Source organism: Convolutriloba macropyga, unplaced genomic scaffold (genome assembly GCF_964194025.1).
Source record: "Convolutriloba macropyga unplaced genomic scaffold, txConMacr16.3 SCAFFOLD_1285, whole genome shotgun sequence".
Taxonomy (NCBI): Eukaryota; Metazoa; Xenacoelomorpha; order Acoela; family Convolutidae; genus Convolutriloba; species Convolutriloba macropyga.
Genome location: NW_027451583.1, coordinates 1 through 11,634, shown reverse-complemented (window position 1 = coordinate 11,634; position 11,634 = coordinate 1). Strand labels below are relative to the sequence as shown.

At 36.7% G+C, this 11,634-nt stretch overlaps 1 protein-coding gene across 1 annotated transcript; it reads left to right on the top strand.

The window, feature by feature from the left end:
- The first annotated feature begins 4,132 nt into the window (after positions 1-4,132).
- Positions 4,133-6,211, top strand: LOC142356815 (uncharacterized). The gene has a single exon (XM_075408602.1). It carries the CDS (start codon positions 4,133-4,135, stop codon positions 6,209-6,211), a length of 2,079 nt encoding a protein of 692 aa, XP_075264717.1.
- Positions 6,212-11,634: the final 5,423 nt, after the last annotated feature.

Genomic DNA, 11,634 nt, shown 5'->3' with positions numbered 1-11,634 from the left:
TTTCATTAGTAACTAAAAATTTAAACTGTTTCTGAAACTGTTTGAAGTAACTAGGTGAACGCTCAAACATTGCCTCAACCATGACTTTTATGTTGCGCTAAATTTCGTTTTCTTAGCAGGAGAAGGTCCGTCAGTATTCGATTTTGATTCAGCTTCTTGTGAACTGAGTGGAAAAGTTTCCCTAATTTTTGGCGCTTTTTTAATAAGTTTATCAAATTCTTCGGTAGTTAGTGACAGCCGTTGTTGAAATTCGTAATCGTCGTCAACTTTCTTGAATAGTTTCAGAAACACATACGTTCCAGTCTTCTCATAAGTTTTGAGGGTGGCCCTGATTAGACGTTTTTCCGTCTTTGAAATATCATAATAACTATCCCCAAACTCAGAATCTTTTGTGGCAGAAAAAGGCATATTTCAACTTAGTCTTTGGTTATACTGATAACAGGTTCTTTTGAAATGCGATATAAAATTTAACAGACCACCTAGAAGAAACACTCACACCAAAGTGGCGCGGCAAGCTTGGATTAAACAAGTGTCGTCTCTGTCTTTAATTGTAAACAGGTTTAAATGTGTGAAAATGCAGACTCAAGTACGCCAGCGGCGTACTTGAGTCTGTTAATTCATTTTAACTTGGAAACCTTTCTGTAAAACACATGTCTGTTCAATTATTAACACGTGCGTGGTCCATGGAATTTTATTGCAAAGAGAGTTCTAAGATCAAATTGATAAGAAGACATAAAACACGTGTCAGAAAATGTGGGCAAAAGGAACACTGAACATGTAGAAAACTACTATTCTATAACGCACGTGTTTGTTTATATATTAACACGTGCAGTAAAACATGTTGGGTCCATGAAACTTTATTACAATTAAGGTCAGAGATCAAATTGATAGGAATATATATACACACTAGGAAAAGTGGGCAATAAAAGGAAAACTTAATGTAGAAAAGTTGTGTGCATAAAACAGCTTAAACCTAAACATGGGACATATAAATATATGTCGTTAAACATTGGTCTGGTGCACTGATAACAGCTAGCTTCAATAAATTTGTCTTCCTGTGGGTAATATGCAGGGGATCAAAATCGTAGTTAGTGGATTGAAAACAATTGTGACCTAAGGGAGTGCCTGAACCATAAAATCAAATTAGTTTTAACAACTACGACTATTTTCCTCTGAAGCATTAGTTGCTCTCTATCTTTCAATCTCTTTCTTTATCTGATCTCGATTGCTTGCTTGAACGATTTTTGAAATTTTAAAATTTCAGAATGTCTTTTTATTTGCTCTCTGATTCTGAAGAGTCCTGGCAAAGGACTTTAGTATATCAGACTATGTACGAAAATTATGTTGTTTTTATTCAACAGTATAAAGACTTTTCTGAGAAAAATTGGATTACATCAGACCGCTTCATTATACCAAAACCAATTATCGATTTTGTTGCCACTTTGCCGGGAAAAAACTTACCTGCCCATGGAAGTATTATAACTTCTGGTGGTCTAGTGCCTCCACAACAACTGCAATCGTGTGAGCCGCAAGACATTGCAACATTACCCGACGAGACAAAGCAACTTCTCTTCAAGTATGATTGCGATTGTGTGCCACTATTCGAAAACCAACTTGGAGCTCAAGATGCTCGTGACATTTTAGCCAGTCTTTGGGGCATTCAATTATCGCCTACATCACCATCAAGTTCTTCAGGGCAAAGCTTACCGACAACTCCGCTGAGTGACCCTAGCGCTACAACAACGCCTCAGAGCTCAAGCCCGTCATTTTTCGCAGCACTCAGTAGAGATCAAGTTCCTTGGATATTTGGAATTGGAACGACAAGCCAAGAAACACCCGATACTACAATGCTTTCAGAGGCAAACTTTGAAAACACCAGTTCCAGAGAGCGATGGAGAAGATAAGACTATCACTCCAAACAATTTGGAGACGCCAAAAGTATGCAGAGCACCTAAAAAAAGAAGGTCGGATTTTAATCTCTCGGTGCTTTTTGAAGACTAAACTTTTTATCAGCATCACTTTCTCTGCTTAATTTTAGAGCTTCCCATAATTTATTTCTTTTGTGTAATTATATGTAAGCGTTTATTTGGTGTTTATACATGAAAAATTTGCAAAGATTTCAGTTTTTCTCAAATTGAACATGTTTGAACTTGTTCTCTGTCTTTTGAATTATCCCATAAGCAGGAACCTAGAATTTTAGCCAATGGAAATCACGTTTAAAAATCAATTATCAACTTTTGTTTAATTATACTCCTTCATAGAGTGCTTTGAAATGGATTTTACAAAGTTATTCAACTTAAAACAGTAAGAATTAGTTGCTTCAGCATATTACATAAACCACGAAAAACAAAATCTTTACTAGTTTTTTTCTGGTTACTCAATTCATTGCAAAGAGTTCTGCGGCTGCTGTGTTGAATAGCAACTAATACTATCAACTTGTCCCTAATAAGCACTATTGTAAAAATAAATTTTAAAAAATCACAAAAAAAAATCAAAATTTCTTGGAATGAAAAACCAACAAATTGTCATAAGATTTTTCAAAATGTGTGTAGATGGATGGTTAGGTGTCATGTTGTAAAACGTAACAATACTACTCGCTCGTTTTGTAAAAAAAAACTGACAGAAAGGCAGTAAAAGAAACTTAAAAGTGCCGAAAAAATGTAAAATTTAGGTGAAAACTTTGAAATTGTACTATTTATACATCAAATGACAAGTAAAACTATCGAAAACACGGTAAAAGAAGGATGTGGTATCATCAACTAATTGCCAACGGGCTGTTGCGATGCTAAAAAAGAAGATGTTTGAGAAAAATTTTTGAGAAAAACATTAAAAAACGCGATTTTTTGCTGTTTTTTAACATATTAACAGTGACCTTTGACCCCAAAAAAGTGGGCTCCAAAAAAAGTTGGGATGAAAAGGAGTGTTTCATTGGCATCCGCAGACAATGAGCTACAAAAACTCTCATCACACTCAAATTTAGACAAATAATTAATGAGTTAATTAGCCCTTAATTAAGAGCTAATTAGCGCTTAATTAGCCAAATTACTAATTAACTAAAAAAAATTGAAAATTTTTTTGCAGATTGGTAATGCCCTCGTTATGCTTGACAAATTTGCTCATAAGCATCGAGGTCGAAAAACTGCTCCTTCACCGATTTCCAAAACATCTGGCCATTCATGTCCCATTAACATCTGGCATTAATTAGAACACTAACTACCTGATAAAAAAGAGTTAGAACTCCGTTTTTTGCAGTTTTGCAATCACCGCCGGCATCATGTGAAGTTCTATTCTGAGACCTGTCATCGAAAAATGCTTTTAAAGAAAAAACATGTGTAACTGTCATGTAATTGTCATGTTTTGACAATTTACGACTTGATTGACAGAAAAAACTAACTTTTTTTCTGATGATGATGGAGCAGTTTTTTCAACGGGGTCATACCTTTCATGACGCCACAAGCATTTTTGATTCCCACAACTTTTGCGTAGCGTTGCTATAACATCCAGTTTCAGACAGTAGTCAAACCACGCCCTCATGTGGGGTTTTATTCAAAAAGAACATGTTTAATTGCAAATCAATTACATTTTTTTGCATTAAAAGAGTCATCGCATTCTGTCTGTCGGTTGCTCACTCACCTATTCTCACTGTATCTAGAGAAATAATTTGAAAAAATTTAGCTTTAAAATATAAAATTTTACAAAAATTCGAAATAAAATAAGCCTGCCAAAACCGACCAATCAGGTTGCAGCATTTTAAAATTTCAAAATTGGCGCGCAAAACAATCCATGGTCTACGCTTCGGAAAAACCGAGAAACCATTTTCTGTTCTTTCGTTTCTCAAGTTGAATTGTTATTACTCAAGCTAAAGCTTTCGTTGCTACTCAAGTTAAAAATGGTGTACCCTTGCCGTTATTGCGATTCTTTACTCAGTACAGCTAGCAATCGGACTAGACATGAACATCATTTCCACCCGGATGAACTTGGTTTACCCACATACCAGTGTTCATTATGCGAATTTACTTCGCGAAAAATCTCGAATCTCGAGCAGCACATGAGGACCGAACACTCGCGATTCACCAACTGTTGCCGCAGTTGCCATCTTGGGTTTAATTAATCTCACTTGTATGCTCAGCATATGAACTCTGTGCACTCTCTACCCGTATTTGGCGACGAGTTTGAACCAAGAGATACGCCAACGGAAAGTGCGTTCCACGGACTCTTGCGAACGTTTGAAACAACTGACGCAGATGAAGCACGTGATCTTGAAAACTTCATGCGTGCTCAAAAACCCAAAATCGATAGCCTCATAAATGAGCAGTTATGCCATGGGCCACAAAAGGTTCAGTTGTGTGCAAAACTACAGCTGATAAAGCACCATAATGACCAGCCTGATAATGCAGAAGATGAGCGCATCGAAATATACGCTAACTCACTTATGACTCCAGTCTACGCAAACGGTCTCACGATTGCAGCCTACTGGGGAATGGTCGAAAAAATGATGAGCGTATTAACGACATTTGCTTCGATGGGTAGTGGATGGGTACTGGAAAAAGTGCTGAAAGTGGATGTGAAATTCGCACGTTTCAGACCATTTCGTGGCTCGTCCTATATCGCACTGCCAACTAAAATTGCCAATTGTCGCGGTCTGCTCAACATTAGAAATCATGAAGACCAGCAGTGCTTCAGATATTGCTATGTAGCAGCATATCATCTACATCATGGAGTAAGTCTGGACAGAGTTGATCAGAACTACCAAACTGCCAAAACATCCCCGACCACTTACAATCAACCGGGAATTCATCAACCATTAGGTGAATTCGATATGCCTATGGGCTTTCAAGATATTCCCGAATTCGAAAAACTGAATGATGTTCAAGTTAATGTGTTTGGCTACGAAAACGGGCAGTTTTTTCCTCTTAAAATTTCATCATACGAATCTGAATTTGTAATGGATCTACTTTTGTTGTATGATCACGATCATCACCACTATGTACTGATTACTCACCTTGTAAAAGTCGTTTGCTACGTAAGACGTATTGACTTTCGTTATTGTTATCGGATCTGTCGAAATTGCTTTTGGATATGTCGAGACGGCCTCGAAAGTTACATTGTGCACATGACTAACTGTGGCAACAACGCTCCCGCAGTTATTCACATGCCTTCAAGCGATCAAAATTCATACAAATTTACAAACCTCTCTGCAACTTGGTTCGTACCTTTGGTAATATATTTCGACTTTGAGTCATTTCTTAGACCCGTGTCAGGATGCAAAGGACCTAGTAGCAGAGCATTTACACAAGTAAAGGAGATTCATGAACCGTGTGGGTTTGCGATAACAGTAATTGATCACCACTCCAGCAAACCAATTTTTTACGAAGTTGACAGTTCTGAGGACTGTATGGCTAATTTTGTGAAAGTGCTACACAAGCTTGCAAGAGATATCCACAAGCAAAAGAGAAAATATCCGTTTTTCAAAGGCGACAGGCGAAGTTTGGACAAATCTCAAGCTACACAATGCTGGATTTGTGAGAAACCGTTTTCAGAAGTCGAAGACCCAGAAAACTCAATTGACTTAGACCACTGTCACTATAGTGGCAAATTTTTCGGCTGGGCGCATGAAAAGTGCAACCGAGCAAGGAGAAACATCAATTTCATTCCTGTCGTAGGTCATAACATACAAAATTATGACCTACACCACATTTGCCTAGCTCTGAACAACTGTGAACCAACAACGACCGTTAGCGTCATACCAGCCACGGACAAAAAATTCATATCTATGACCTTTGGTGTGCTCATTGACACATTTGTTAACGAAAAAGGGACAACGGTGAAGGTGTATGAATATCTACGGTTCATCGACTCCTTCAAAATGATGAATAGCTCACTTGAAAAACTCGTGGAAATACTCCCGGCGAATCAATTTGAAATAATGAAGTCAATGTTTCCGACGATCTCGGGTGAAAATATTCAGCTGCTAAAACAGAAAGGCTACTATCCCTATTCGTATATGAGTAGTCGTGCCAAGTTCTCTGACACACAACTACCACCACTAGAAAAGTGGGGAAACACCTTAGACGGTGGCAATGTGAATATTACAGAAAGTAATTTAGCTCATGCAAGCAGGATGTGGGAAAATCTTGGCTGTGGAACACTTCAAGATTACCACGACGCTTACTTAAAATTAGACTGCGCACTATTGGCCTGTGTCTGTTAATTCCACAGAGAATTGAGTTTTACTACCTATAAGTTGGACTGCATGCACTTTTTTACTTTACCCAATATGGCCAAAGAGGCTTCATTGAGGATCTGCAAAGCAAATGTCGAGTTATTGACAGAGCGAGAACATCTAGATATGATCGAGCCTGCAATCCGCGGTGGCGTCACCTCTGTCTACGAAAACCGGCGCTTCATTGCTAATAACCAATACATTCCAAACTACAATAGCACAGAAGATCATCAATTCGGTTTCTGTGTTGATGCGAACAATTTATACGGAGGAGTGATGCAACTTGAAAAACTCCCCCTCTCAGAGTTCGCATTCAACACAGAAGTTACAATTCAAGAGGTCCTAGACACACCCGACAACGCCAGCGTGGGATATTTTGTGGAGATCGATCTTTCATACCCACCAGGATTGCATGACGATCACCGGGATTTCCCCCTGGCCCCTACCAAGGACATTGTTGAAGAGGAGTGGTTGGGAGAATACCAACTTAATTTGAAAGAGCAACACAACCTGCCCACATCAAAAGTGAAGAAATTATTACAAACGTTTTTTGATAAGGAGAGATATGTGGTTCACTATAAATTGCTCAAACTGTATATTGAACTTGGACTTATAATCAAAAAAGTGCATAGAGTACTGCAGTTCCGCCAAGAAAGCTGGCTATCACCATATATTACGTTAAACAGTGAAAAACGACAAGTTGCAGCTAATAAGTTTGAGGAGAATTTTTACAAGTTAATGAACAACGCTGTATACGGCAAGAACTGCGAATCTAAGCGACGCCGCAGTAAAATTACAATCACGCGTAACGCTGAACAAGTGCTGAACGTAGTGTCTAAGTTCGAGTTTGACCGCTACATGATATTCGGTGAAAACATGGCTGCTTTGACGACACGTCCAAAATCTATCTTTTGGAACACTCCAACTATTGTGGGAGCCACCATCTTAGATTTGGCGAAATATCACATGTATTATTTCCACTATCGGGTCATGCGTGCAAACTTCAACTGTCGCCTATTATATAGTGATACGGACAGCCTCTTATATTCTGTTCAAAGTCCGGACTTCTACAAGCAATTATCAGAAAAGCCGCAGTCAGTTCTGAGCCATTTCGATTTTTCAAACTACCCGTCTGATCATTTCTTGTTTAATGCCAGTAACAAGAAAGTAGTCCTTAAATTTAAGGATGAATTCGCCGGCGACTACATTACCGAATTCATCTGCCTAAAGCCAAAGCTTTACTCCATTCTGTCAACAAGTAAGTTTATTATCTTTGAAATCAATAATATTAGTTTTACTATAAATATATATAGTTGGTTAGTAAACATCTGGAAGTTGTTAGTATGTATTGTTATTATATAGGGGGTTAGTAATGAAAATAGCGCCTGTTTTTTCTCATTTTCTTTCCATCTTTTCAGGTTGTAGAAAACTCTCAGCAAAGGGAGTGACGAAGGCTGCGCAACAACATCTACGACATGCAGACTTTGTGAATACCCTGCTGTCAGGTAACAGTGTACGTGCAGAGAACACCCGGATTGTTTCTGACCACCACTCGTTGCGCACAGTAACTACAAACAAAATCTGCTTGTCAGCGTTTGATAATAAACGCTACATACTACCCGATGGCATAAAAACCCTCCCATTTGGCCACTATGAACTGGGCGATATTATGCTATAGATGAAATAAATTGGAGCGACGACGATGTGGAGTGGGATTATGAAAATTCTGGCAATTTTAGTGACTTACAGCTAAGTTCGAGTCCTGAGTGGGATAACAGTTTCGTTGTGCCACAATCGTCTCCAGAAACCAACACCCAAAGCTCCAACACATGGCAGCCACCCGACCCTGGTTTTCTAGCTGCTGAATTGATAAACGATTCGGATATTGGGAGCAGTGATTTAGTTGATTTTGATGCAAGTTCGGATGAAAATTCCAGTCCCGATAACCCGTTTATTAATTTTGAAGCAGAGGAAGCCAGTGAAAGTGAACCAGAAGAACCAGTGTTTAAAACTGCAAAGCGTTATTAGACAGTGTAATTAAATTTAATAGTGCAGAAAAGCGCACGCAAAACTGTACAAGTCTTGATTTTGCATGGAGTTAAGTATTTGGTTTTAATTTAAATTGATTGAGTGTTTTGAAAGCGCTAAGACTACTGAGAAAGCGGCGAGAAAGAAAGATTGGAATAAAGCGGAAAGGAAAGGTTTTACATGTACAAACCATTCAATCCCTCCTAACCTAATTCCCACTCATGATCACTCCCTATATTCCCATGTTTAGTATCGCATGAATACCCCCCCCCCGCTCTTAACGCTCTTATTATTTACTACTTATATATATATATATATATATATTTATCTATCTCTATATATATATATATATATATATATATATATATATATAAGTAGTAAATAATAAGAGCGTTAAGAGCGTGTATGTGTGTGTTTCGAGCATTTTCTGCTAGAGGAAAAAATTGTTAACTATTAAGAGTAGAGATGCTTTAGTTGGTTAGACAAGAAAACACCAAAAACCTAAAATTTTTCATGAAACCAATGGGAAGCATTTCATGGTATTATAATTTTAACATTAAAACGGTTCACTAATAGCGCCACAGAAATTTTTCTTTAAACTTTGTTTGAACCAATAAAAATGAATGTTGTTCATCACCATTTTTGGCGGAAAACTACCGGAAATTTATGTTTTAACACAGCATTGAAGAAACTGACAAATTTGCAACTACTGAACAATTTGCTAATGAATTTTAACGCCAAGAAACGTATATTTTTTGTACATCTTCTGAGAGAGAAAAAAATAATAACTGTAATGTATAGAAATGCTTTTTTGTTGTGACAAAAAACATTAAAAACCTCAAATTTTTCTTTGCAAAATAATTTTTCTGGACCTTTTTGAAGGATTCAAAAGAAAACCACTTATAGCATTATTTTACTTAAACTAAAATGGTCTTTTCATCGTGTGACAGAATTTTGATTTAGAGCAGAATTTCCAGATTTCCTAATTTTTTGTGATTTATTCGTTGCTCAAAATTGCCCAAAATTCAGTGCACTGCTTTTTCGAAGAGAGGAATTTAAAATTTTCTGCTTGTCCCCAAAGGATTAGGTGTTATAGTTTGCACCTAATGTTATAGTTTGCAGACTGTTTGTTTGTGACGCATTTATTTGTGAAACTCGTGCTAGCCTTTAATATTTTGAGACACAGATTTAGTAAGCTTGAATTTTGTAGAAAAACAGATGAATTGACTGATGATGGTTGCTTATAGCTGCTTTGATTATCAAGTGACCGTTATAACTAAGTTTCAATTGCTCCAGAAAAGTAAATTTTTAAAATTTTTGAAATTTCGTTGAGCCTGTTATCAAATAGTGGGTACAATCGCAATGAAACGTTGGAAGGAATCTATCATGATCAACTAATTTACAAAGCAGCAATTGGCTTGCTTCCTGCAATTTCATCACTATGCGGTTCTCGAGTAAATGCTTAGATTCACTTTTTCACATAATCTGTGAAGAAATTCCTGTAAACTTGAACTTTGGGGGGAAACTGCGACAAACAATTCTTGTCAATTTAAAAATGTGTTAACACGTTTGTCATGAAATGAGTATAATTTTTGTTCTCAGTTCAACATTTAAAGTTGTGCTTTCTTCAGCTCACATTTTGTTCACCAAATTTCATGCTGTTTCTTTTTCGTTTGAAAAAAAATTACTGAATTAAACATTGTTGAGGTGAAAAAAAGTACATCAGTTTTCAACGCAATTTCAACTTTTCATTATTGTTCATTTTAAGGCTCAATAAATCGCATTATCAATTTTTTTGAATATTCTCATTTTCTCTTTAAGACAACACTGCAATGCTTTTAAAATTGAGCAACTTTCGTGTTTTTCATTTTTAACAGTAATAGATTAAAGATTTTGTAATTAAATCGGACTCGATACTGTTCAGGCAAATACTTTGTGAACTCTCTATGCTTCTTAAGTAAGCGTAACAAAAACAAACCAATTTTTATAAAGAGTGTTTTAAAATGAGATTCGTGATACGGGTTGTTAAACGTTGCAGCTTGTCAACATGCGCAACATATCTCTGCTATAACAATCTTCTTTACTTTTTTACTTTAACTTCGTTCCGTTTCCATAACTAACCAAAAGCTTACTTTAGCGCTTCCTTTTGATATAAGTTGTTCAATAACTTGATCTAATCGACTCTTTGGCTTAAATTTAACTGGAATTGCTGGATTTTTTTGAAAATGTTCTGTCATAATTTCTCTTCAACGGATACGTAACCATAATTGGTCTGAATTAGTTTTTATAATTAGTTTTTCTTTCAAACAACCTAAAAGTGTACAAAATTTGCGAATAGGTGACAACTATATAGTTGATTTTCCCGGAACAAGTTTCAGTTTTTGATCAGTACCTCCCCAGTGAAATACACGTCCTGATTTGACGGAGCAGTACTGATCAAGTCTAAGTCAAGTCTTGACCCATATTTGACAGTTCTTGATTATTGCGCAGTTAATAAGCGAAGTAGAGTATTAAGAAAATATTGTTTATAATTAATGCATTTCCAAATTAGGAAATTGGTTTCAAAAAATTACGAGAAATTTGTTAATCTTACCAAGCTATTTCTGAATTGAGCATAAACCAGCTCATAATGTCCCATAAAATTACTCCGAAATCAAACTTTTTTCAATGGGTAAAAATGGTAAAAATGGACCCGACTGGTATCTTTGTGCGAAAACCGATTTTTCCATTCTGCATTAAATGATCGTTGTGGAAGTGCTTGCGTTTTCTTGTGCTTCTTTTTTCAGGTTGGAGATTTTTTTAGGCACGCCACTGTAAATGTCGAAATATCGGCCGTTTTCTTTTGTTACAAAACAAAAGCAAACCAACAATAGAAATTAAGCTCCAAACTTGACTCAAGACTTGTCAAGTCTTGGCCAAGACTTGCTCAGGACTTGTCATGTTTTGGTCGAGGGTTGCCAGGACTTAAGACTCAATTTACGACGTGCCAAGTCTAAAAAATGACATGATCAGAGCTCTGATACAGTACTGATCCAAGAAATGCAATTTGGCTGAATCCGTACGGAATTGACTTTCAGTACGGGTTTTCAATGATAATTTTTCGTTTCATGCCACTGTTTTTCTCTTCTTTGAACTACATTCCCATTTTCATAAGCCACTGAGAACTAATATAAGAAAATAGCAACAAGAATTATTTTTGGCAAAGTCTTGCGTCAAATGCGACTATTCATAACGAACTATTATAAATCACTATTAGATCAATTCAGCTCATCCATAAAATAAAAGAATTCACAACTTTCTACTTCCGAACAAAATTGAGAGAACCAACGGAAGGAGAGAGTTCAAAACTCAGAGATGACCGAGAATATTATCACATCGATCAG

Bases quoted from the DNA above. Each gene is read 5' to 3' on its own strand.
- LOC142356815 (XM_075408602.1), top strand. From the start codon at position 4,133: ATGAACTCTGTGCACTCTCTACCCGTATTTGGCGACGAGTTTGAACCA.